We start from the raw sequence: 26,161 nt of genomic DNA, 5'->3' as shown, positions 1-26,161 counted from the left end.
CCACTTCACTGCGATTTAAACTCACCCAGAGAGGCCATGGGTCCCTCTTCTTCAACTACCTTCAATGTAAGGGGTGAAAAAGAGAATCGACCTTTATATCATGGGTGGTACCGTCCTTACGATCCCTCTTCTGGACTTTGGCAAGTTGTCGGGCTATTTGACACATCTAGTCTGAGAAGTTGCGAGTTCGCAGCGGCGCATGTTTCTGCCTTAAGCCAAACCGCTGGGAGGCTATATTTGGCGTCAATTTTATAAACATTCATATGAACAACAACATCGTAGCTTCTTCCAAGACTTCAAGACGGCCTTAGTTGACTGGCCATCAGGGGCTCAATCTTTACCCATAGATGCAGCTAAAACATTCGGAGTTCTACAAGTTCCCTTCAAGTATTCCATATTCATTGTATTTTCCATTCTCTCTTGTCAAAATCCCGCCCCTTTTGTTGGGACCTGGCGAACAAACAAGACAAATCATAGAATTCTCTACCTCATTTCTCAAGGTACGTGCTTTGTACTCACTTACTCCCGAAAGATGGAAGCATAAAATTGCAGAGTAAGACCAATGGTTTATGATGCATTTGACTATGTACGAATGGTAGCAAGAGACTAGAGTACTGTTCACACCTCTAGTTGGCAATTCTACACGCTCAGTAGAACCCCATCATGGAATAAGAAAGACGCCTACAGCCAACATTACTTTACTCTGCTCCGAGGTATGGCGACACCAATGGCATCCCGCTCTCAAGCAAGGCCTCAATGTACGCCGTAATAAGCGGATCCAGACCTTGTCGCGCGGCGCGGACGAGCCACTCTTGCATATCCACCTCGTCAAACGCGCCGCCGTAGACGGTCTCCATGTGTGCGCGGAATTGCGAGAAGAGGGTTTTGATACCGCCAGAGTGGTGGCGGAAGTGGATGGACGATGATGGCGGTGAGGCTTCTGCTGCTGATGTGGAAGTACTTGGGGGCACGCCGGCCAACTCGACGGCGGCGGCGGCGATTCGGCCCACGACGTCGTCGAGGGGCGCGAAATCGACGAACCCTTCTGCGCGGCGGAGACGCGGGACGGTGCGCATGGCGAGGGAGTAGCGGAGGATGCCGTTCATTGCGTCCGAGTTGGGTGCTTGGGGGCTGACGAGGGTGCAGGATCTGTGCATTGCGATTTTGAGGGTAGGGGATTTGGTTGCGGTTGCGGTTGCGGTTCCCGCTTCGGCGCCGTGATCACCATCACGATCCCGGAGGTGGTTGACCAGATTCTCCAAGAACACTTCCCCGGCCCACTTACTCGCCGTGTACCCGTCCGATCCGTCCACGGCCGGTGGAGGGAAGTCTCGGAGGGAAGATGGAGGTCTGGGGGTCTCGGATGTGCCTGCTAGGAGGAGGGTACGCGGGCTTGAGAGGTAGAGGTTTGGGATTGCTGTTTTGCGAGGTTATGGCGAAGCGGAGGTTGAAGCTAGGGACAGGGAGGCGAGAGAGTGTAAGGCCTCGAGGTTTGGGCGGCGGAGGGTTGCGAAGCGGTTCAGGCAGTGGCCGTGAGCAGCTGTGTGGACGATGATGTGGACGGTCTGGGCGAGGTGGTTTCGTTCGGTTGGAGTTAGGCCTAGGGTCTTGGAGAGGAGGGTGCCTGTGTAGTAAACCACCTCGGCGACGGAAGCAGAGTGAGAAGACGGACTGGGTTGGTGGTGGTGGTCGGAGGGGACGGCGATGCAATGGACTTTGCGGATGGATGGGTGGTGGAGGAGGGCCGTGAGGATGTGGCTTCCCGGGAATGAGGATGCTCCTGTGAGGAGGACCTCGATGCCAGACTCCGTCTTTCCCTTCTTCACTGCGATGGCATCGGCAGCGGCGGCGTTGGTGGTCGTCGTCTCAATCTTCCCAATCTCCTCCCGCAACCATCCCGGAACAGCCGTCTCGGCATCCCAGTCTATACGAGCGTTCTCCTCCGCCGCCGCCGCCGTAGAATCCTCAAAGACGGCTCGCGTCATGGCGCGCAGCGTGATGGCCTCGTACATGCGCTTCGTGCTGATCTCCACGCCAGTCGTCTCCTTGATCGCCTTTTGGAGCTTCATCAGCAGCAGCGAGTTGCCGCCGCAGAGGAAGAAGTCGGACGAAGGGCCGATGCGCTTGGAGCCTAGGGAAGGGAGAACGCGTTCCCAGAGGAGACGGAGTTCTCCCTGGCGGACGGTGAGTTTTTCTCCTGCTTTATTGTGCCCAGGGGTTTCTTCCGTGTTTGTTGCGCTGGTGTCGGATCCGAGTGTGTGATTGGGGTTTGACCCCTTTCTCCCCGGGAGAGGGAGACGGAGACGGGCGATGGCTTTGCGGTCTAGTTTGCCGTTTGGCGTTGAGGGTAAGGTCTTGAGGGTGTAGATTGCTGCGGGGATGAAGGCTTGTGATAATCTCACGCGGGAGAGGATCGAGGAAGAGGAGGAGATGCTGTTGTCGTCTTGCCAGGTGGTGGGATCTACATCGTCGGCGAGCGTGGCGTGGGCGATGAGGATGTCATCTTCACCAACGCCACCAGCACCAGCGCCATCCAGACGACGCCGAGATACCACGACAGACGCGAGAGCACCCGCAGAAGCCTGGAGGACGGCGGCCTCAATCTCCTGCAGATCAACCCTCTGCCCGCGCAGCTTGATCTGCGTGTTGCCGTCGAGTCGGCCGAGGCAGAGGAGCGTTCCGTCGGCGAGGAGGCGGCCTTTGTCACCTGTGCGGTATACCGTGGCCTCCTTCATTCCCGGGACATCCGTTAGAAAGCGGGCGCGCGTGAGGTCTGGTCTGTTGAGGTATCCCAGCGCCACGCCCGCGCCGCCGATGCAGATCTCGCCTGTTTGCCCCAGGGGTAGGGGCTGCGGGATAGTGGCGGTGGAAAAGGGGTCGACGATGATGACAGTATAGTTCAGGAGGGCTTTGCCTACGGCGTAGGGTCTCCACATGGCCGAGGGTGCGTTAGGGGATGCTGCGCAGGAGGTTGATGATGCTTGGTCGTCGTTGTCGAGAGGGATGGGTTGAAAGGTTGTGGCTGCTGTGATCTCTGTTGGACCATAGCAATTTGTCAGCCGCAGACCTGGGATCCCGAGACGACCGAGTTCGGTTATGAGACGGGGTGGGATCTGTTCGCCGCCGGAGAAGGCCAACCGCCAGGTGCTGCTGCCGTCTCCCTTTTCCGCGGTCGCCTCCGTACTTGCTGAGAGGCTGTCAGCGGCGGCGTGGATCCAGGCGAGGTACTCGGTCGGCGTGGCGATGGTTATGGAAACGGCCTCGCGCCTCAGGAGGGCCGCAATGGCAACGGGGTCGCGGCGGATGTCAGCGGGTGCGATCACCAGACAAGCCTCGTTGGCGAGGGCGGAAAAGGTCTGGACGAGGGCCATGTCGAAGCCGAGGGAGCTCTGTTGGAGGACGCGGTCGGTGTGGGCCAGCGAGAAGGTCTGCGTCTTGAGTGCAATGTGGTTTGCGAAGTTGAGCTGGGTCAGGTGGACGCCGTTGGGTGTGCCAGTTGAGCCGCTTGTGAAGAGGAGGAATGCTGGTGATATCTTGTTTGAGTTATCAAGATCACCGTGAGTGTTGGAGTCGTCTTGGGGATGGTCCACGTCTACCTGGAGGGCTCGTGGTTTCTCATGTTGCTCCCCCACGACGACGTCGTCTAGCAAGGCATTCAAACGCTGTTCCGTCTGCGTGTGGAAAAGCACGAGCGCGGGCTCGCATAGACGGAGCATGTCTGCGTGGCGTGAGGCAGGTAAGCTAACGTCGAGGGGAACATAGACGGCTCCGGCTTCGAGGACAGCCAGCATGGCGACAATACCGTCGACCGACGGCTCGCATAGCACGGCAACATGGCGGGCGTGAGCACCAGCCTCTTTCAGCCGATGTGTCAGGCGGCTCGTCTGGTTTGCCAATTGAGAATATGACAAACTTCCCACGGCGTCAGTGACGGCTATACGCTCAGGATGTAAACGGCACATATCCCGCACACGACGAGACAAACACAGAGACGACGCGGTATCAACCCAGTCAAACTTGGTCTCAGGACCTCGGCCAACCTCAAGCGCGCGAAGCACACGAGCATCTGAATCATCGTACAACGCCAACCGGTCCACAGACACCTCCGGCTCACGCGCAACAGCCTCCAGCAACCTCAGGTACACATCCATAAGAGACCGGCACGCCTCTGGTCCGTACAACGTAGCAGAGCACCATATCTGCGCGAGACACCCGCCCCCGGGCATCTCAAAGAAGCCAAGGCTCACGTCGTACGGGTTCTCGGCCTCCTTGGCGCCGTGCCAAGATAGTTCCATGCGGGCGTCGTCGGAGCCGAGGGTTAAGTCCCAGATGTCGATGCCGCCGCCGCCGGCTGTGCGGTAGATGATGGCGGCTTGGAATAGGGGGTGGGCTTCTGTTGCGCGCGGGGCGGAGGCGAGCGAGAGGATGCGGTCTAGGGGGAGTGTTCCGTGGGCGAAGACGGACATTGCTTTGCGGGAGGCGGCGCGGGCTATGGAGGCGAAGTCGGGGCTGGTTTCGGTTGCACCGGCGGTCGCTGCCACGGTGGCGCGAAGGGGCAGCATGTTGACGAAGCATCCGAGCGTGTTGACGAAGCGCTCGTCGCGGCGGTTGGCGTCTACTACACCGATGCATATGTCTTCTGTGCCGGTGAGGCGCGCGAGGAGGACTTGGAGGAGGGCGAGATGAACGTGGAATGGGCTGATGCGCAGGCGCTGGCTTAGAGATTTCACGGCTTCGAGTTGTGCTGGGTTGAACTCTTGGTCTAGGTTATGAGCACTGATCCGCTGCTGCTGTTGTCGGACCAGAGACGATCTATCGAGACCGCGGGCCATGGGTAAAAGGGGAAGCGTGTCGGGCAGCGAGGAGGCGAACTCGGCGCGCCAGAAGGCGAGGTCCTCGTCCAGCGCGCCATTTTCTTCTTCGCTGAGCTGATGGAGCGAGTAATCGACGTATGAGAGGCCACGGCCGATGGGAGTGAGAGGTTGCATGCGGTATGCTCTGTCGACGTCACGCCAGAAGAGGGCTACGCTCCAGCTGTCTAGGGTGATGTGGTGGTATCCCAGCACGAGGTATCCGTACTCCTCTGTTTCATCATCTTCTTGTTGCAGTTGCCCATTTTTGATACTTAGCAGTGAAACCTCCATGGTCTCTCCTCGCTCGAGATCCCACGCACGCGTCTTGAAGCCCTCGAGCGTCTCCCGCAGTGCCGTATCGATGCCGCCGCGGTCATCGTACTCGGTGTGCGTGAGGCGGACAGCCGACTCGGACGGCGCCGTGATGCCTTGCATCGGGTGGCCGTCTTCGAGGCGCGGATAATAGCACGTGCGGAGGCACTCGTGGCGGGCCGCGACGAGCCGGAGGGCGTGACGTAGCCAGGCCGGATTCACGCGGCTGTGGCCTCGGAGCCGGTAGTAGAATGCGTTTTTGCAGGCGGCCGGGTTATCCGAGTGCTTGTGGACGAACCAGAAGCGGGATTGGGCGGCAGACATGGGCGCTTCTCTGACGATGACGGGGTCTAGAAGGAGGACATCGTTCTTTTTGAGGTCGGGGTCGTCCTTGGGTTGGTCCGGGTGCTCTCCTTCTTCTTCTTCGTCGTCTGTGGTGGCTGTTTTGGGAGTGTCTGAGCCGGATCCAGAGTTCTCGACGATGCTGCTGCTGCTGCTACTACTACTATTCCCTGTCGAGGCCAAGTTGGAGTCAACAGAAATAGGGGTCACAACAACAGGGACTGGAGTTGCGCCGGGAGTCTGTTTGACAACCTCGCTCGAGGCCTGGACAACTTTCTCAACCGCCTTGATCTCCTTTTTCTCCTCACTCTTGGGAGGAATCTCCTTGCGATCTGCCAACATCTTCTTAGCCGCCTTCGCCGAGACCTCCAAGACCGTCTCGCCACCCAGGATCTTGACAATCGGCACCTCTGTATCAAGCTCTTTGAGGAACCACGTCCGGATTTCGACCGCCACCAACGAGTCGATACCCAGATCAACAATCGGCCGCTCGAGGCCGTTGCTCTCGTGTACCGCGCCCTTGGGAAGCTGCAGCATCGTCTCGAGCTTGGCTCCGAACGCCGCCGCCACCGCCGCTACGGCACCGTCCTCAGTCTCGGCGCGAGCAACTTGCTCACGCACGCCGGCGCCGCCGGAGCCGTGTTGATCCTTTTGCTGCTGCTGCGACTCGGTTGATAGCGCGCTGTACGGTTTCAAAGCCATGAGGCGGGGATCCAAAGTCCACACGGCCTTGTTCACCTGCCCGGCCTGCATGGGCGCAGTAGGCGGCGCAAGGCCCATGGTGATGTCGTGCTCGAGTTCAGAGCCGGACCCGGGGGAGGAGTCAACCCGACTCGCACGCACAGCCATAGCAAAGGCATCCTGCACATCTGTCTCGGATAGCGGTGTAAGTCGAATGCTCCTAAAGTGATCGGCCAGCTGCTTCTCTTTGGCAAAACGCGTAATGTACCCTGTGTCGCCACCCACCCAATATGCACCACAGACGCAGCCAAACCCCTGGCGCGCCGGCCCGCGACAACGGCGTTCATGAAGAGGTTACCGGCGTGGTAATTCGCTTGGGCGACGTTGCCGATGGTACTCGCCGCCGACGACGTGACGATGAAGAAGTCCAGCTGTTCAGCACCCTTTCCGCCGTGGAATACGGCATCGAGGTTCTCTGTTCCAACAACCTTGGCCGCCAGCGTCTCGTTGAGCTGCTGCGGGGACATGTCGAGAAATACGGCGTCGTGGAGGACCATGGAGAGGTTACACACGCCCGTAATGGGCGGCATCGTCGAGCGGATGGTTGCGACTGCTGTCTCGACTTCTGCGCGCTGCGTCACGTCCAAGGCGAGGGTGTGAACTTTTGCCCCCGCGTGGAGGGCCTCGGTTTGAAGGTCTGCGTTGGGCTGGGCGCGGCGGGATGTGATGACCATGTGTTGGGCGCCGTGGTGGATCATCCAGCGGGTAAGGGAGAGGCCTAGGCCGCCGGAGCCGCCCATGATGAGGTAGTTTAGGTCTGGGCGGAGGAGGCCGTTCGGATGGATGTCGGTTTCAGGGGGTTGGATTGTTAAGGGGAGGGAATATTGCTGGTGCCAGGAGCAGAGGTATTGTTGGCGGGAGAGAGAGGCTGCGTTCATACCCGCGAGGTCAGCAGCCATGATCGTTGTTGCCGTCTTGTCACAGCCTTCTCCTGTTGAGTTGGCAGCGACACCTGCAGACGCGAACAAGGCCTCGATGGCCTGGTTCTGGCTCTCAGACTGTATCTCCAACTGCCGTGGCAGGAATCTCTGCAGAAGCTCGCCGTCGAGTGCGAATGCCTGGCAATTGAACGGCAGAGATTCCTTCAAATGCCCCCAAGCTTGATGGTAAGCGTGCTCTGACGTCTCCGAGCAGTCTACGAAGAAGTCGACACGGTTCGAGGGCAGACACTGCTTGGCCATACGACGCGACATGTTTGCGTGGACTCGAATCCAGCCTCTAGGAACCTTCTCCAGATTAGAATTGGAGGTGACGCAGTGGACCTCGACACTGACACCCTTCAGCTCTGCCTTCAGCTCTTTCTCGAGCTTCTCAGCCATGTTATATTGCGGCTCGAAGAGTAGTAACCCGACGGTTAAACCGGCGTTGACTACCACGCGGTGAATGAGGGCACGGCGAAGAAGAGCGTCAGCCACGGCTTTAATGGATGCTGGTGTGTAGGAGCAGCCGACCCGGACAATGTCCTTGGGCTGTAGTGACAACTTGGACACATTAGAAGAGCTGATTGCCATGACCCAGTCCTCATTAAGACGCCCATGGACGATGAAGACCGAAGATTCCTCATGGTGAGACGGAACATGCAGAGCATATTCAACGTCCATCTGCACAGCCCCCTGGCTGTGGTCAACAAACCGCCGCAGCTCCATCTTCCCATTAACATTCGCAACAGCCTGAACCGCAACGTCGGTTACGTCAACAGTCTTGACAATGGGCCGGTTGCGCGCGGCAAAACGCTCGTTCAACGCCGTGGCAGGCATCACGCGCGGGATCCGAACCTCGCCGTCAACAAGAACCTCGCACTCGGGCTCAACAGACCACAGTGGAAGCGGAGTCTGCCCCTCACTATCCCGGAGATCAGCTATGTGCCGTAGCCGCAGGAACGCCTCGACACAGCGCCGGGCGTCTACCGCGGGACCGGCGCCAGCCTCGAGCCCGAGAACTTGCACGCTGAGATGGGGAATCTCCTTGGGCACCACGCGCGTGATGCCGCGGATCATGCTCGCGCGGGGGGCTGCAGAGGTGCCAGATGCCGTCACCCAGAGCAGGCTCGCGGCGGAGAGGAAAAGATGCCGGAGGCGACGCAGACGCGTTTCCGACATGGGCAGGTTCGCGAATAGGGGCTGATCAGCGTCATGCAGGCACAGAACGTCGGCTCGGTTGAGGCTGACGTCGTCAAGGTCAATGTCGTCGATGCTGGGAATTACACACAGACGAGACCGCCACGCTGTCGGCAGCATTCGAGTAATCTGGTCGACGACGCGGGTAGTGGCGAGTCGTTGTCCCCCAATAAGCAGCAACGGTGCCGACGAAGGCGCAGGCAGATCAGTCGGTGCAACGAAATCAAGTGGACTACGGAGGCGAAGCACGTCCTCATCAACAGCCTGGCTGACGATGCATGACGTGACGTGGCGGCTCTCGTCGGGACTGTCATGCAGCACCGTATCGGCGCCCGAGAATCCGGCCCGGCAGAGAAGACGGTGCCACTCGAGCGCCGGCACAGTGGGGCCGTAGCGGCGGGACGGCTCCGTGCTCTGCCACCAGCCGGGCAACCCGCCAAAGAGGAAGCCGACCATGCTCTGCGTACCCGTGGTCTCGAGGAGAACGAGGTAGCCGCCCGGGCGAAGTAAGCTACGTGCGCGAGCGAGTGTATCTGCGAGGCTCCGCGTGGCGTGGAGAACATTGGCCGCGATGACGACGTCGTAGCTGTACGGCGTGAACCCCTGCACGGCAACATCCTGCTCGATATCGAGTGTGCGGTACGCCACGCGGTCAAAGGCGGAAAATTTCTCCGCCGCCGCGGAGAAGAAGGCGGGCGAAACGTCGGTGAAGGTGTAGGAGTCGTACAGGTCGTCGACGGCGTGTAAGACGCTCCAGGTTGTCCCGCCCGTGCCGGCGCCGATCTCCAGCATGTTGCAGCGCGGGAACTTGAAGGCGATTTGCTTCATGAGCTGACCGACGGCGCGGTTGGTCGCCACCGAGGTGTTGTTTTGCATATAAAACTGGTTCAAGAGGTCGTCTTGCTGCATTACTTGTAGCAGGAGATGGGACTCGCCTTGGACGACGCGGGCGAGCGCTCCGCCGACGGCGCGCATGAGACGGAACTCGACTGTGGTGCCGTGTTCGCGGTCTAGTGCGGCAATTTCCTCGGGTCCATCTGTTAGCCATGCTGTCTGGACGAGCGGGTGTTTGCCATGGTGGACTAGTTCGAGATGGTGGGCAAATGCCTCGAGCATGCGCCGATGGTGCCATTGCAGACCGTCTATTTCCTGCTCCTCTTTGGCCTTCTCGGAAGAGGGCGGCGGCACCTCGACTTGAGCTACGACTTGTCGGATGTACCACAAAGTCAGCCGCTCCGTTGCCTCGTTGACCCGTAGCGTGCGCTCGTCTTGGGTAGGATCGCGCGGGGGCAGTGTCAGTCCCATGACTGGATGTAGCACGTAGGAGCTGCTGCTTGGACCCAGCGACGCAGCATCGGCTTCGATGTCGATCTTGGAACTGGCGGGCCACATGGCCGTGGCAGCCGCATAGCCGAGGACGCGCTCACAACTATTCGTAGCCGCAAATGCGTCATGGTAATCGAGTCCTATCTGGCCGAACATTTCGTGGATCGCTTCGCCGTCGACATGGACGGCGTTGTCCGGGATCGGCTCCCGGGGTGGCAATACCAGACTCGGCGCCGAAGTGGGGCCATAACCGGAATCGGCGGGTCCGATATGGATGACTAAGTTGCCGCTACAGGTGTGCATCATGGCCCCGGTCACCTCGTTCGGACACACGTAGTACGCAAACTTGGCTCGCACAACCTGTGCAGCCTTGTTTTTCGTACCGAAATCTTCTACCGCCGCCGGCAGCACTTGCACAGTGAACAGCGTCTCGACGCCGTCCGTGTTATCAGGCACAACCACCGGCCGCAGAATGTCGACGTCCTCTACCGCTAGCTGAGCCACAGGCCGAGAACCGGCGACGTATTGCGCCGCCTGGGCTGCGATGGATACGTACGCGGCGCCGGGTAAGAGGACCTCGCGCAGGATCTCATGCCCTTTTAACCAAGGAATCTCACTCAGGCGTAATACATTGCGCCACCGCAGTTCGTGATCGTTGTCGTCAGGCATCCGCCGACCTAGCAGCTCATGTGCTGTGTCGGCGAGTGTGCGGTATCGCGCTGAGATGCGTGATTCGCGCCAGTATACCCGGTCATGATCCCACGCGTAGCCAGGCAAGTCCGCGAGCAATGACTTGGACGTTGTTTGGATTGCTCCTACCTCGCTCCAGATACCGCGGAATCCATCAAAGTCGACGTGCGCCGGCCCGAGCTGGGCCCAGACTGACTGACCCAACGGCCTCCTGAACTACAGCTACGTCGCTCATCTTGCGCTTGAGGAGACTGGCATACGGCGGCGCAGAACCGTAAGCGGCCTTGAGCGTCTGCTCGACAGGACCCTTGAGCGCCGGATGCGACCCCAATTCGATAGCCAGGTCAAATCGTCCGCCGTGCCATACGGCCGACTCAAGCGCCTGCGAGAACTTGACCATCTGCACCATATTGGCAACCCAGTACGGACCCTTGAGCTTAGAAAGCAGCTCCGCCTCGCCGCCACGTCGAACAAGACGGGCGTCGCCCCGGACACTGGAGCTCCACACACATGCGCCTCGCCCTCTGCCTTTGCCTGGCTTGACGGAAATATCGCAGGCTAGGAGGGCTTGCAGGTAGGCGTCGGCACACGCAGCCATGTGATGCGAGTGATAAGCCGTATCGACCACTAACAGACGGGCAAAGATGTTGTCCCGCTCAAGTTGCTCTTTGGCCTCGGCCACGGCGTCCCGGTCCCCGGAAAGCGTGCAGCTCTGCGGTGCGTTACTGGCGGCGACAACGAGCCGGCCGACGAACGCCGGTTGACGACACAGTTCCGAGGCCGCTGGAAGCGAGAGACCTACAGCCAGCATGCCGCCACCAACTTTTGTGCCGGCGCGGGCTAGGTGCGCGTAGAAGCCGCGGTAGTAGGCGATCTGCACGGCGGCCTCACGTGTGATGAGACCGGCGGCGTAGGTGGCTGCGATCTCGCCGGAGGAGTGGCCTACGACGGCGTCGAGCCGGATGCCTGACGCTGTCAAGATGTCTACCTGCGCGATCTGTAAGGCAGTGCAGAGCGGCTGCGCCAGCTCGGCCTCACCTAGGCGTGATGTGTCCGCCTCCTTGGACAGCTCGTCGATGAGAGACCAACTCGGCGCGTGTCCGTGGCCCGCTGGCAAGCCATGTTGTAGGACTGCATCGCAAGCTTCAAGACTGCGCCGGAAGAGCGGAGATACGGCCATGAGCCCGCGACCCATGGTCGCCCACTGCGCGCCTTGACCTGTGAAGACGCCGGGGATGCCTGGGGCTTCGGCTGGGTTGATGAGGCGCGGGACGGTGCCGATATCACCGTTTTTGGCCTCGCCGGCGTGGCTCATCACGAACCAACCCATGGCATCTAAGACGTCCTGCCTGGTCCCGCCGGTGAAGAATGACCGCACGCGGTGCGTCGACCGATGTGTCTGCAGGATGCGACTAAGGTCTCTGAGATCTAGCGAGTTGGCGTGCGTCTCGACGTACTCCAGGTACGCCTGTACATTGCGCAACAGTGCCGGTCCAGACTGTGCGGAAAAGAGCAAAGGACCGACAGCCCCATCGGACAGCTGCTGTCTCTCTTCCAGCACCTCTGCTACCCCTGGCAAAGCTTCAATGATGGCGTGGGCATTGGTGCCTCCGAACCCAAAGCTGTTGACCGACGCGCGCATTGGAGTGCCAGCGGGCCTCGCCGGCCACGCCATGATCTTGTTGACGATCTTGAGCGCGCCAGGGCCGTAATATGGGGCGATCTTGGGGTTGAGCTGGTTGAAGAGCATGTTGGGTGGTACAGTTTGGTGCTTGAGCATGAGCAGCACCTTGATCACGCCCGCCAGCCCGGCACAGCCCTCCGTGTGGCCGATGATAGTCTTGATACTTCCCACGATCAACGTCTCAGGCTTCGTTTTCTCGGGCTTTTCCGCTTGGTCCTGGCTTTCTTGCTCCTGACCCCCGAAGAAGACGTCGTACACGGCGCGGGCCTCGACGGGGTCACCAGCCTGCGTGCCTGTGCCGTGACACTCAAAGTACTGCGGCCGATCCGCCTCACGGAGCGGATCAAGCCCCGCCCGGCGGTACGTACGCCGGATCAAATCAGTCTGTGCCGGCGCAAACGGCATCGTGATCCCGGGACTCTGACCATCCGAGTTGATGCCCGTCGCACGAACAACCCCCTGAACAGGATCGCCGTCGGCCAGCGCTTTCGCGAGCGGCTTGAGCAGTAGCGCAGCGACGCCCTCGCCACGGCCGTAGCCGTTGGCGCTAGCATCCCACATGCGGCACTGCGAGTCCGGCGAGAGCATTTGCAGCTTTGACTCGGCGATGTACGGTCCGGGGTCCATGATGAGGTTCGTACCGCCGACGATGGCGGCATCACAGTCACCCGCGCGTAACCCCTGAACGGCCTGGTGCAGGGCGACGAGCGAGCTCGAGCATGCCGTGTCAATGGTCACGGAGGGACCCTTGAGGTCCAGCACGTATGAGACGCGGTTGGCGATGATACTGGGCGCGTGGGCGCCCGTCGCGTTGTATTTGGGCATCGTCTCCGGGTCGCGCGCCTGGATGACGCCGTAGTCGTTGCTCATGGACCCGACGTGGACCGATGTCTGAGACCCCCTGAGGCGGTCGAGCGTCACACCCGCGCTCTTGCACGCTTCGTAGGATACCTCGAGGAGAAGCCCGCGTCGAAGATACGGCTGTCTTCCTCTAGGAGATAGGACAGGCCTCGGACGTCGGTAGACCCGTGCGTCTGTCCGTCAACGTTATGGAACCGTTCAAGGTTTAGACGCTTTGGGTCGAACTGCTTCCGTACATCGTGGGGCTCGCGAAGGAGCTCCCATAGCTTTGAGGGCGAGCTGCAGCCGCCGGGGAAGCGGCAGGCTGAGCCGATGATGGCAATTGGCTCTTCTGGTAATGAAGCCATCATAGGTGACTTGTGTATATCGTCTTCCTGCTATGTGGTCAACAACTCTGACCTTTCCTCTCAGGCTCAAAATATGTAAGTGGACGTACGATTCTGACTCTGATGTTGACTATTTGTTTCTAGGAGAGACCGCCCACTTAGTGTAGTTGATACAACATGGAACAAGACGTCAAAGATGGGGACAGAAAGTCATGGGCGGGCCGCGGAACAGAGTGTCTGCGATCCAACAATGGTATTTGGTATGGGGTCTTTCCCGTAGTCAAGGTGCCTTGATGTTGGGCTGCCCCGGATAGCCCGTGATCATGACGCTTTATGCGAACAAGAAGCGTCCGTTGAACATTGACCTGGATAGACTCGCTAGACGCAGCGGGAGGGACCATCCGAACCGTCCCGCAACCGCAATAGAGACACCGTCTCCGGACCAGGGCCTCCAACAGGCCGAGAGTTTATCACAAACCCCATGCCGCTCTTGACCTGCCGTGTGGGTCAGGTCCGAATTTTGAAGCCTAAATTCCAAATGTCGCCATAGGGAAGTATCTGTAGACCGCTTCTCCCGAAACTGGCCTTGTATGCGTCGTGTAACTTCTGCTCTTTCCCGAGACCTACATCCGGGGCTCCATGAATATCTGGTTGCCTCAAACTCTATGGTAAATGTCACCGTGTCGACTCAGACCGCTCATTGACTTGCTCCTTTTGGCCTGGTTACAGGGCATTCTCTTCTTTTATGTCAGATTTCAATACAGATGCAGCATAAACTCAAAGTCATGATGCTTGGCTGAGGTCAAAATAGTACTTTCCTCCACTGTGCGAGGGCACTTACACGAGCAGAAGTAAGATGGATATGTTCTAAGAATACAACGAGCGCATACTGAGTTGCCTGTCGATACTGCCGTAGAGACCTTGACGTGGCTGTAGAACATTACTCGATGGCTGACTGGTATATGCCTCATTATCTGAAACTCTAAGTTGTACATCTTTATCCCCGCCGAGCGAGGTCTTGAGATTGGCAGTATCCTACGCCATGGCCCATTCCGGACACGGAGCGAGTTCAATTGGGACACTCGAGGACAACACGATCATGTTTGTCAAGGAGGAACCTCTAGGGTTGCAGAAGTTGTGCCGGGTCTCGCCACAATCACAAAGTTTCTCGTCGGTAGGCTCATGACTGGGTATATTTTACCAGCCGTTACGTGTAGCTTAGAGCGTCTTCTTCTTCTAATTACATCCAAGAGTCTTGTGGATGGCCCCCAAGCATACCTATTCCTTCAGTACTCACTGTACAACCTGTCATTTGAACAAACATAAACGCAACGCCATCAGCGCTGGAGACAGCGGCAAATGCAGCATGGAGTGCTATCCCAACTCTGATGCAAGAGAAACTATCTCAAGCTGCAATTAGCAGTCCTGTCGTCTTAGGCCTTTCGACCATTCTCACCTTATTCTTTACCTGGCTCATCAGGCTCTCTATCTACCGCATCTGGTTTCATCCCCTCAGCAAGCACCCAGGGCCACTCCTCTGCAAGCTGACCAGCACCGTCTGGGCATACCACTTCACCAAAGGTTCCATCCTCCAATGGGAAGCCAAACAGCACAAAATTTATGGCCAGACGGTTCGTCTCGGACCGAACCGCCTGAGCTTCATCGATCCCCGCGCCTGGAAAGACATTTACGGCCACAAGTTTGGCAACGCCAAGCCAAACGTTAAGAACCTCGACCGTGCCGTCAAGAACCTGCCGAGCGGCCGCCTGCCCATGGCACTCGAGCCCACCACAGCCGGGCACGCGGCGCAGCGGAAGCAGTTCAACCCAGCCTTTGGCGAGCGGGCGTGGAAAGAGCAGGAGCCGCTCGTACAAAAGTACGTTGAGCAGCTCATGCGCCGGGTAAGCGCGGAGATCGAAGCCAGCGCCGACGGCGAGACCGTGGTGGACATTGCTACGCTGTACAACTTCATGACGTTTGATGTCATGGGTGATTTGACCTTTGGCGAGGGTCTCGGCCAGCTCGAGACTGGAATCGAGTCCTCGTGGGTCCCGGCTGTGTTTGTCATGTACAAGCTCTTGAGTCCGTCCTAACCCCCCGACCCATCAAACCCCCTTTTTTACAAGCCAAGGATAACAATTCTTATAATATTACAGACAAGAGATCAGTCATCAAGGCCTATCCTCTGGGCGGGTTCTTGTTCGATCTCTTCGCGCCCAAGGGTATGCTGCAGGACTCTGCCAAGCACATGCAGCATTGCAGCGACCTCGTGGTCAAGCGCTTGGAGAAGGGCAACGATGGGAGGCCGGACATCTTCGGCCACGTCCTCAAGCAGCCGGGCGATACCATGTCTCGCACTCTCATGAACGCCAACGCCAACATGTTGATGGTGGCGGGAACGGAGACCACTGCCACTACCCTGACGACCGTGACGCACCTGCTGCTCCGCAACCCGGACAAGATGGAGAAGCTCCTTCGTGAAATCCGGGACGTTCCGGACAGGTCGAGCTTGAACAGCCAGGTAATCCAGAGGATGCAGTACCTGAACGCTGTCATTGAGGAGGCTCTGAGATGTGAGAACTTTTCCGACACGAGCTGTCCTTTCCGCGGCAACAGGCAAGTACTGACTGGAATACAGTCTACCCAAGTGGCCAGGTTGGTCTAGGAACGCAGCGAGAGGTTGCTCCTGGTGGAAACCAGGTTTGCGACGACTTTCTTGCCGAAGAGGTATGTGCTTTTGTGTTCCATCCCCGCAGATCGCCAAACTCCATGCTAGCAACATACGAAGTACTGTAACTAACCTCAACATGTCCACAGACCGAAGTTGCCGTAGCCGCCTGGACAATTTCCAATTCGTCTCTCCACTGGAAGGACCCTGCCAAGTTCGTCCCGGAGCGGTGGCTCCTCGACGAGGTCGACTACTCCGCCTACCACAAGTACGACAACCGCGTCGCCTGGCTGGCGTTTGGCACGGGGCCCCGGACGTGTATCGGCAAGAATATTGCTCTGCATGAGATCCGTGGCGTTCTTGCTAGGTTCCTTTACGACTTCGACCTGGCCCTGACGCCGGACACGGTGGACTGGCTCCACGTCAAGACGCACTCCATCTGGGCGAAGCCGAAGTTGCTAGCCCGCATCACTCCGGCGAAGATGAGTGATATTTAGGCTTTCCTGGGGAAATTTTATCTCGGATTCGGGAACAAAAGCGCCGGCCGAGTCAAGAGTTGCGGGGAGCTCTTCAGGTGGACGAAGACTAGGGTGGTTCATTGTTCAGGCTGAGGATGTGGAGTTGCTGAAGAAAGTGGAAGGTCTTCAAAGTCTATAGGAAAATAGTTAAAATTTGACCTGTCAGATTTTCACTCTAGGCATGTTGCGTATGTGTATTGTTGACTTTGCATTATGCCCTTATACGGAGTATAAATTCACCTGGACTACATGGATTTAGCGAAACTTAACTGCCCAAGCATTTGTTCTCTCGCTCTACACTATTCGGCAACTGAAAAGTGTGGTGATTGTGTTTCCGTGGTTTCCAAACGATTTCCGAGTTGAACACCCATGGAAATTACGTGCCTCGCGTTGTCAAGTTTGTCATGTCACACCTAGTACTTAGAAATGAAAACTCAAAATCGCCATGTCTTAGTACAAGGCTTGCCCATTGGTTGATGGAACTCGATTTTCTGGGCAAACTGCAGTACCTATCACTAACTGATGTGGCGGTATGCCGACGGGATTTTGAAGTCCATGTACAGTGTACTACAAAATGGGCACGGAGGCGTTAGTTCTTCTGGTTCTCTCGGCACTTCGGCGGGGCCCGCGGGGCTGCTCTCGGCCCCACTTCCGGCATTCACGATTTGACCTCCACTTACACGGTTACACCTGCATCTTCAACCGGGGGGACTTTACGGATACATGTAGAATTACTCGCTCAACTCGAATACGGAGAACACCTATACCGCAATATCGGCAACAGGATACACAAGCTTTCTGCCCTTGATCAAACCCCTTCGCACATCCTGCATACCCTCGCCGACGCCCGCCAGCCCCCCGCGGCGCACCTCCAACAGCTGCGGCACAACCAGATCCTCGTCGAGTAGCCGCTGTGCGAGCACATACCACGCCTCGGCGCAGATCCGGTCGTCGACGCGAGCGTCCAGGTCGAACGGCGGGGCCCAGGCCACATCGTGCCCGAACTGCGTGTAGCAGCACACCCAGTCCGGCTTGACGCTGCGGCGCGTGTGGCCGCGCAGGGGAAAGGGGTCCAAGGCGACGTAGCGACCGCCGGCGGGACCCAGGGCCTTGTAGCATGTCGAAATCGAGTCCGAGTCCGAGATACAGTCTAGCGCGAGCGTGAGAGCTCCCTGCGTGTAGCTCAGCACGTCGGCGCCGCAGCTGGGCGAACGATAGTCGAAGGTCGCGGCGGCGCCGAGCTCCAGGGATCGTGCTGCTGAAGATGCCGAGCACGTCGTGACGGGTGTGAGGCCTAGCAGCTTGAGGACCTGGATCGCCATAGCCCCTGTTGCCGTGCCACCTCCGTAAACCAGTACGTAGGTTGCCGGGCTTGCGGGTGCTGCTGCTGTTGAATCCTTGATCGACCTGAGCTGCAGAGAGCCTGTTGCTGCATCTGGCATCGCCATCTTCATGTACTGGAACAGAGACAACCCGACAGTAGCCAAGGCGGCAGGCAATGAGGCGGCAGTGGCAAAGTCCATGCTGGCTGGGACTTTCCAGGCCAGGCGGGCGGGTACGACGGCATGTTCGGTAAATGCACCGTTGTCCTGCTGAAGAGGGTTGTTGCCAAAGATGCCGGCCATGATTCGATCGCCCACATGCCAAATCTCTGCGTCGACGCTGCTGCCTAGAGCGACCACGACGCCAGAGAAATCGGTGCCGCTGGTTGCGCCGGGCGTGGGGGATAGGTCGGCAGACTTGCAGTCGACTTGGGAGATCGAGACACACGCCACGCGTACGAGCAGCTCGTATCGGTCCGCTGATGGTACCAAGGCATCCTCGGACACGGTGACATGTCCAGGCCCGGATACTTTGAGTGCTTTGTGGGTGATGGGAAGAGATTCCGGGGCAGTCATTGTGCAATGTATAGTGACATGCGCCGTTGGAAGGCGGGCCACTGGGTGTAAATGATAGTGTACTATGAATCAGAAAGAGTCTGGATGAACCAAAGGCTCCAGATATCTAAGTGCGAGGTGAACGGGGATACTTATGGTCTTAGAATGACAGATTCGCTGGGAACCTTGGGTTCACCGACACAAAACCCCCTTCAGTCAACTCATGACTGACCATAGACCTCAGCTCCGCCAGATGAGAAGACCTGGAATCTCTACTTGGGAACTCAGTGATGATTGAGACGCTTGGAATGCAGCCGACATAAGCCATACAATTTGCAATGATGCAGTTTCAGTGAGTACGGCATACTACCTCATTAGAAGATACCAGTGTCCACTATTCGAATTTCAAGGAAATTGATACATAGAACTGTTACCAATCAAAGGCCTTAGTGAATACACGATAGATCATAGGCTTATTATGAGACTCAATTTACTACGCAGTATAAGGCCTTGTATTCTCATTGAACGCTGATTAAGTCGCGTTCAACCAGTCAAACTTTGGGTACAGGGCCGCTAGCGCTTCCGGCATCTGATTGCCCACCATCACATTGCTTTCTTCGTCGTTTTCACCCTTGTAGACGATGACCAGGTTGTGGTAAAAGGTCATAGACACAATATGCTCGTCAAAGTACGTCGGCTGGTACTCGGGGATCTCAAACTCCTTGTAATTCAGTCCGTCGAGCAGACTCTTGAAGAAACCCATGGACGAAGTCGTAGCATTCAAGTCAGTGCTGGAGCCACCAGTGACCTTCCAGTACGACGTCTCCAGGTCTTCCACGGCATAGATACCACCGCTTCTCAACAGCGGAAACAGAATCTTGAATGAGGTAATGACATGGTCGCAGCAGTGACTCCCATCGTCGACGATGATATCGGACCCGCCGCACTCTTCGTGCATTCTCTTCAGGAGAGCCGGGTCGTCTTGGCTCCCGCGGTAGATCCGAATACGATCCTCTTGCAGCGCCGTCTTGTCGTAGTAGTCAAGGCTCACAATCTGCGCCTTGGTGAAGTACTCTTTCCACATACGTAGAGACTCGCCTCCAGCTTTGGGGTCTTCGAACCCGCCCACGCCAATCTCCAGGACGTTGATCTCGCGGTGTCGGAAGGGGCCAAAGTGGAAAGTCGTAGTGCGGTGCGTACAGGTGTCCGCCGACTTCCATGGTGGTGCCCTGTCGAGTGATAGACACCTTGCCTTCTCTGTGCTTGTCCGTGCCGTGCTTGAAGGCGAGTTCAGTGAGAGGCGGGTCCATGGTACGAGGTTTATGACCAAAGTAACGAAAAACGACTAAGAAGCGCAGCTCTCAGTTGTAATGAAATCCGCCAAAGTATCGAAAAGTGTGGCAACTGTAATCGTTGGGCAAATTTGAACGTCGGTGAAGTTCAATAACACAAGCAAATTGCGGAGATTCCAGGAAACTAGACGCAGCATAGCTGATATAGGGGACATCATTCACACTCAGAACTTGGGAGCCAGAACCGCCAAGATTCAAAGTACATCTGCCACCACTTTAGAAGCTGAGAATAGGGTGGCCGCAAGTGACAACAAACAATGTGTCACATGCAGTTCGACTCTGCGTATTCCACAAAGCAAAGCTTACACGGAGGTTTCCCTATCACCAGCGGGGCCTCATCGCCGACACCGTTTAACCCGCAAGAGCGGTCAGTCCGGCGCCGAACTCTCCGCCGGGAGCTTTCGAATTCCCCGCTCTTCAGGACCCTAGGTAGGATTGTAGAAACGTGTCTTCATTGGAACTTCTATTTGCTTGGCGACAGAGACGAAGCCTAGATTACTTCTTCGCTTCGGGGTCAAGCAGAGTCAAAGTCTCCTGAAACTTAGACGACAGAGACCCCTCCATTTTGCTGGACGCAGATGCATCGCAGGCAGGCCAATGACCATGAAAAGAGCCATGTGGACGACCAGCATCGAGTCCTGTAACAGACAGTTGAGTCCGCAGATGCCCGATTCTGTTACCAAGACATCGTCATTGGATGAACTGTTTAGGGGTCTTGGATTAAAGTTTCGGACCCGTCAAAGTCAAAGGCAAGTTATATGAAGAACAGCAATCTTGCCCTGTTGTTCCCGTCGGACCGTGCCTCCTAAGCCGTTAGTAGTCGCCAAGGTGCTTCCCGTTCGGCATCGCCCGCCTGTACCGATGTTACATCCCGGTATGTCCGGTTACATTCATGGCGATGTTGTCAAATTCGCTGACCAACCACCTCACCCTGTGTGAAGTGGCACATAAACTTCAGCTAATGTTGATCACAATTGACAAAGTTTTTTAAGGTTTAGAGATCAGATAAGATGACTTTTCTTCGTCAGATCTTGGGGAAGGAGCAGAATTAACAAAAAGTACCCAACGGCGTAATTGCAACCTACCTAGTTGGAAGACCGAATGCCCGCAAGGGCTGAACATTCCTTGAGTCATGCTGCAAGAAGTGACACTTCTCGAAACTTTAGACAAATATCACACATTCATACCTCGTATACCTTCGAGACGAGTATGAATACTGCTAGGATGATTTTCTACTGACTGGTCCCTCAATCAACTATGGGAGCGACCACTTGAGAGCACGCGATTTCTAAGCTTTGCCCTTACATCGGTGACAGCTCACGCTCAATGGTTCTGAACCGGCCAAGAGCAAGTCTAACCTCTGGTATCCCAGAGTAAACCTGCAATAAGTCTATCTCAGGCGGTGAGGGATGTTACGCCAGGCTATCGACGCATCATAGGTAGTAGTGAACGGGAAACTGGTTGTCCGATTCTCATTGTTATCTCCTCAGAGAAACAAGCACCTTAAGCCCCCAGCATTCTAGGCCTCAAGACAAGTTTGAGCATCCCGACAGTGGCAAAATCATTCTGTGTGCGCCTTTCGTCGTATCCATCCCAGGACTGATTTAATACCCTTCTCATCACGATTTTGGAACGGTGTGCAAAATGGCTTGGTTCATGTCAGGTCTTTTGCTGGCTGTGGCCTATGTTGGCTCTATCGCCGTCTACAGGTTGTTCTTCAGCCCGCTTGCCCGCTTCCCAGGGCCCAAGTTGGCAGCCCTCACATTTGCTTATGAGTTCTACTACGACTTTCTCAAAGATGGCGGCGGTCGAGACTGGGCTGAAATCAACCGCATGCATGATACATCAGGCAAGTGACGACGGTGTTCCTGCGATCCAGAGCGACTTTTTAAACCTGAAGATGCTAATTTGTCCCCAAAATCAGGCCCCATAGTCCGTATTAACCCGTGGGAAGTGCACATCCGGGACCCAGAGTTCACCGAGGCTTTCAAGATCTCGAGAAAGACTTCCAGGCCGTGGTGGTATTATCGGTCCAATGGCCCGCCGAATAGTGTTCTTCAAGCCGAGTAAGTGTAGACTACCTCATGGACGTCTCTCATCCTCAACTTCTAGTGTTTTGCTGACCCTTTGTTCTTCGAATCTTTACTCAGACCTCATGAGTTGCATCGAATGCGCCGCGAGGCTATCCTGCCCGTATTCGCCACCCCTCTTATCATGTCTCGTGAACACTTATATGAGGCGTTGGTGCAAAGGCTACTTGCGAGATTCCGCGCCGCCAAAGGCACCGGCGTCGTGTTGACCTGTATTTCAAACCCCCTTCTCATTCATCCAAGTCCCCATAGTTTAACGATTGTGCGTTCCTGGCAATGACTGACCCGTTCTCTATCTTATGATTTCTAGTGGGACATGCTTTTCGATGCCTCGCCATCGACCTGACGTGTACCACGAACCTCGGCTATGATTTTGGGTTCGTCGACGTCGAGGACTTTGAGAAAGACATGTTCAATATTGCTAGGACTCTTGGTCGTATGAACATGATTTAGTCGCCACATCGGGCACTGGTTCTTCGCAGTGATGCGAGCTCCCGCGCGCTGAGCTAAACGCGCAGAGCCAGTCAGTCCTGGAATGATTCGCGTTCTACGCTTCCGGAACGTAAGTCTTTCATTAATTCTCAGCGCCGGTCCGGACACAAGTCTCCATATATCTGACACGAAGCGTGTTGCGCCCATGTGCAGTTGATCGATCAGGCCGTCACTGAACAACATCGTGCTGCGACGACCAATATCACAAGTACAAGCGGAAAGACTGGCGGTAGTGGCGCCGATGATGGCTTTAAATCCACCGTCCAGCATATTCTCAAGTCGAACCTTCCAGCCGATGAAAAGGAGTTGAAGCGCGTGGTGAATGAGGTCTGGCTCTGCATCAACGCGGGCATCGACACAGAAGGCCAAGCCATCGCGTTTGCGACGTTCATGCTCCTAAGCCACCCCGAAGAGCTCGCGCAACTCCGTGAAGAGCTAGCAGAATGCGAAAAGAAGCTTGGCAGACTTCCAACCTACCAGGAGCTCAAGGAGCTAAACTACCTAAACGCAATCGTTCAGGAATCGTTCCGCCTGAACCACCCCATTGCCGGCCGGTTACCCAGGACTGACCCCGATAACGAAATCCAGTACGGGAATGTGGTGTTCCCCAGGGGCGTCACCGTTTCCGTGTCCACGTACGACATCTATCTCGACCCCACGATCTTCCCTGATCCGCACAGATTCCAGCCTAAGCGATGGCTTGACCTGGGTGAGCGAAAGCGCCTCCGCAAGTACATCAACAACTACGGCCGCGGGACCCGCAGCTGCGTGGGTATGGACGTGGCCAACATGGGAATCTACTTGACTTTAGGACGCATCTTTGCTCCGTCGGCTGGCTTTGAGCTCTCGTTACATGATACGCTGTATGAGCGCGATGTAGCCTTTGATGCTGACTTCTTTGGGGCCTTTCCCAAGAGCGGTTCCAACCATATCAAGGCGACCGTAATTTAAAGGACTAAACCCCAGAAATATCATGTTGAGAGAAGCAAGTGGGTTTCGAATCAGTACATGATCTAGTCTACTATATTAAGCCAATAAGCAAAGCCACTCTGGCACAAGATTCGTTTTTTATCCTAATAATCTGCGTCCGTTATCACACCAAAAGTGCGCAACGCCTACTTTAACCAGGAAATCTCAGTCTCTATGTTCATGTATCTTTCCACCCTGACTTAGTATGTTGACGTGAGTCATCTTTATACAGTTTCATCAAGCAGACGGGCCATTCATGAACCTAGTCCTTATGTCGTAGTCTAGGCTCCGTTTTCACTACCGAGCTGAGTCTTGCCCGTCCGGCCACCGATGGCTACCGGGAGTTGTTGGATTGTGTTTCTCATGGCGGAGACGGTCCCTTTGATAATAGTAATCCGATCATCCGGCCTCCACCGTCTCGACCGTATTTCTTTACGTTGATGGCTTACGACTGTGCAAGTAGACAGGCGATTATTGTGAGATGTTATGCTTCTTTTGAAGTTTTTGGAGGCCAATCAAGCAAGCAGCGCGCTCGCTGCGTTATGTAACAGCAGACTTGCCGCCCCTGCCAAGTCTCTTTGGAAGATGTTACCAGAACGGGAAGTAAGAAGTATCGTGGGGCACAGCTGAAGCCGCCAAGCCTTGGAGTGAACAGTTTTTGAGTTGCCCAGTACATTTTGTCTTAATCTTGGCTTTATGAGGGCTTTTATGCTACGTACGACGGAAGTCGAAAAGATGATGGAAATCACAGGATTCTCAGTCACCTTACCTTGGCAAGGTCAGGTGACTGATCATTTTTCTTACCGAGCCATATGCAATGTTTAGATGACGGAACAACTCCGATAGGAAGATGGCTCGACTAACAGTGAGACAACTTCCATAGCCGCTTGGAAAACGATGGGCCGGCGGGAAGGACCGCGACTAGCTTCGAAATGTAGGTCAATCCGATGTTGCATTGTTGTCCGAATGCACGACTACTGCTTACAGCCAAGTCCTTGGTTCGGTCGTTTCTGGCAATTTAGAGACACATCACGTGGGTTCTGAAGTCGAAAGTTTGGTATCATCAAAACTAAATGGAGAGTCCACCGTCTCTATTCTCTTCGTGATAGTGAGACATCTCGTCTGACGTGAGGTGGACATATGTCTATCCACCTCCCTGCAGAATATTGGTAACTAAAGTGCATCACACTCCGTAAAATACCAAGTCTCTCCTCTCAATAAGGCAATCTCTAGGTTATCTTGACGATGATGAGAAGGAACTCAGGTACTAGTTGAAAGACAAGTTTACTCGCTGGCAAACGGGAACTATGTAAGGATCGCAGGTGTTTAGAGCCTGGGCTTCAAGTCACAACGACATATACTTACCTATTTAGATCAAGTCCAATACAAAGACATCAACGTCAAGACATCTAGAGTTTCTGTCAGATCATCTCGAGAGCCACTCGCGTGTAGGTCTCTCTGGCACGCCGATGCTGTGTGGGTATACGACGTGACAGATTCTGATGAAGCAGTCAATGCCTAGGTAACTAGGTAAACGGATGATTATCACACAAATAGGAGTCTCGTTGTGATTCTGTTTGCAGTCTATAAAAGGTCTATGATGCTCCCAATTCTGATGCCATGGTATCTTTTTCATCCTCAGCCACCAAGCAGCACAGAAGCAAATCACCACATCCCATCCCATCAAACTCCCACTACTCCCAATCTCAAACCCCTTTTCTATCTCTCATAATGCACTTCTTCAAACTCATCGTCAGCTTTGCTGCCGCCGTCTCCGCCATCGACATTCAGAAACACTTTGGCCAAAGCTGCGGCGGCAACTTCCGCGTCTGCAGAGCCATCGACCCGAACCGATGCTGCGTCGGCGCCACGGCCGAGAGCATCCGCTTCCGCTACATCCCGTCCAACTGGCGCATCGAGACCCGCGGCTACGACGGCGGCGACTGCCGCAACCGCCGTGCCACCATTCTCTCGGCCGGCACCACGTCCGTCTGCATGCGCTCCGGCGGGTTCCTCTTCACCGGCGGCGGCTACGGCTTCGTCAACCGGAAGAGGGCGCCTCAGGAGGCTGGCGAAGAGACGTGTGCTGCCGTCGGCGGCGAAGGGCAGGAGCAAAAGTGCGAGTCTAGCCAGAAGCCTGATACCCTGGTGCTTGTTGACGGCTCCGAGTATGATCTTGTTGGTCTCGAGGCCGACAAGCTTGATAGACTGGTATGAAAGTGCCCTGAGAGACCCCAAAACTCAAGAACATGGACACAGCTAACACGAGCATTCTTTTCCGTCTAGTATGCGCTTCCATGGATTATCTCCTTTGCCTTTTGAACAACAGATACATAATTCCTTAGAACTTCATCACCCCTCCAAGCGCGGAATGGTTTTGCTGACTACTTTTCTTCCCCCTCTAGCTTTACTATCGCCGCCGATCCCAACGTGACCTCCGCCGCCGACATCCCTGACGAGTTCACGCCTCTAAGGAAGTAAGGGACGCGCGAATCGACCAGCAACGACGTTCATGGTGCCCTACCTTAGGTACTGTCTCTCGCAAGGTGGGAGGGGGAAGGGATGAGGGACGAGGAATGGTTGCCCTGCTGGCGATGTTGAGTTTGGACCGTGGGAGAGACGTGTGCTTCTGAAATATTCTCTTCTTATCTCTCGGCTGATGGGTCATGTCTTTCTTCTTTATGCTTTCAACATTGTTGAGTAGCATTCTCCGCTCCCTAACTGAGAGGGCTCTGGCGCCGGATGTCCCTTTTAGAATAAAAGAATGACAAGTATTTTACTAATCGAGACCTTTTGCTTATGACTATGAGAAACATATGGTTCTGGTGTTCGCCCCTATCGAATATCTTATATCTCTGTAACTTAGTTAAAGTTGACAGGAAGAAGCTTGAAGTGTGGGCCGTGCCCCTAGATTTGCCGTATCTGGTAGCTATGCTTTGAGGA

The 26,161-nt window shown here is 56.0% G+C and overlaps 6 protein-coding genes across 6 annotated transcripts; 3 read left to right on the top strand and 3 right to left on the bottom strand.

Moving 5' to 3' along the window:
- Positions 1-698: 698 nt before the first annotated feature.
- BDP81DRAFT_471828 (uncharacterized protein) lies at positions 699-13,274 on the bottom strand (the record flags this gene model as incomplete). The annotated part of the gene is made up of 6 exons (XM_060594595.1): positions 699-1,149; positions 1,286-1,417; positions 1,462-6,408; positions 6,474-10,483; positions 10,578-12,966; positions 13,017-13,274. Coding segments are annotated over 6 exons (12,187 nt in total), but the record flags the coding sequence as incomplete, so codon positions are not given.
- Positions 13,275-14,640: 1,366 nt separating this feature from the next.
- BDP81DRAFT_481400 (cytochrome P450) lies at positions 14,641-16,532 on the top strand (the record flags this gene model as incomplete). Its single annotated transcript, XM_060594963.1, has 4 exons — positions 14,641-15,334; positions 15,409-15,825; positions 15,891-15,979; positions 16,070-16,532. 4 exons carry the CDS (start codon positions 14,641-14,643, stop codon positions 16,415-16,417), a joined length of 1,548 nt encoding a protein of 515 aa, XP_060445473.1. The 3' UTR covers positions 16,418-16,532.
- Positions 16,533-17,117: 585 nt separating this feature from the next.
- BDP81DRAFT_488831 (chaperonin 10-like protein) lies at positions 17,118-18,753 on the bottom strand. Its single transcript, XM_060595248.1, has one exon. It carries the CDS (start codon positions 18,334-18,336, stop codon positions 17,200-17,202), a length of 1,137 nt encoding a protein of 378 aa, XP_060445472.1. The 5' UTR covers positions 18,337-18,753; the 3' UTR covers positions 17,118-17,199.
- A 69-nt stretch (positions 18,754-18,822) lies between these two features.
- BDP81DRAFT_488825 (methyltransferase) lies at positions 18,823-19,625 on the bottom strand (the record flags this gene model as incomplete). The annotated part of the gene is made up of 2 exons (XM_060595247.1): positions 18,823-19,528; positions 19,563-19,625. The coding sequence occupies 2 exons, from the start codon at positions 19,623-19,625 to the stop codon at positions 18,848-18,850; spliced, it is 744 nt and encodes a 247-aa protein (XP_060445471.1). The 3' UTR covers positions 18,823-18,847.
- Positions 19,626-21,323: 1,698 nt separating this feature from the next.
- BDP81DRAFT_394506 (cytochrome P450) lies at positions 21,324-23,200 on the top strand (the record flags this gene model as incomplete). Its single annotated transcript, XM_060587972.1, has 6 exons — positions 21,324-21,474; positions 21,592-21,733; positions 21,818-21,969; positions 22,068-22,193; positions 22,282-22,319; positions 22,403-23,200. 6 exons carry the CDS (start codon positions 21,324-21,326, stop codon positions 23,198-23,200), a joined length of 1,407 nt encoding a protein of 468 aa, XP_060445470.1.
- Positions 23,201-24,949: 1,749 nt separating this feature from the next.
- BDP81DRAFT_394505 (uncharacterized protein) lies at positions 24,950-25,699 on the top strand (the record flags this gene model as incomplete). The annotated part of the gene is made up of 2 exons (XM_060587971.1): positions 24,950-25,386; positions 25,624-25,699. 2 exons carry the CDS (start codon positions 24,950-24,952, stop codon positions 25,697-25,699), a joined length of 513 nt encoding a protein of 170 aa, XP_060445469.1.
- Positions 25,700-26,161: the final 462 nt, after the last annotated feature.

This window comes from Colletotrichum phormii, assembly GCF_030913505.1.
Source record: "Colletotrichum phormii strain CBS 102054 chromosome Unknown BDP81scaffold_10, whole genome shotgun sequence".
Lineage (NCBI taxonomy): Eukaryota > Fungi > Ascomycota > Sordariomycetes > Glomerellales > Glomerellaceae > Colletotrichum > Colletotrichum phormii.
This window is presented reverse-complemented; position numbering and strand designations above follow the sequence as displayed.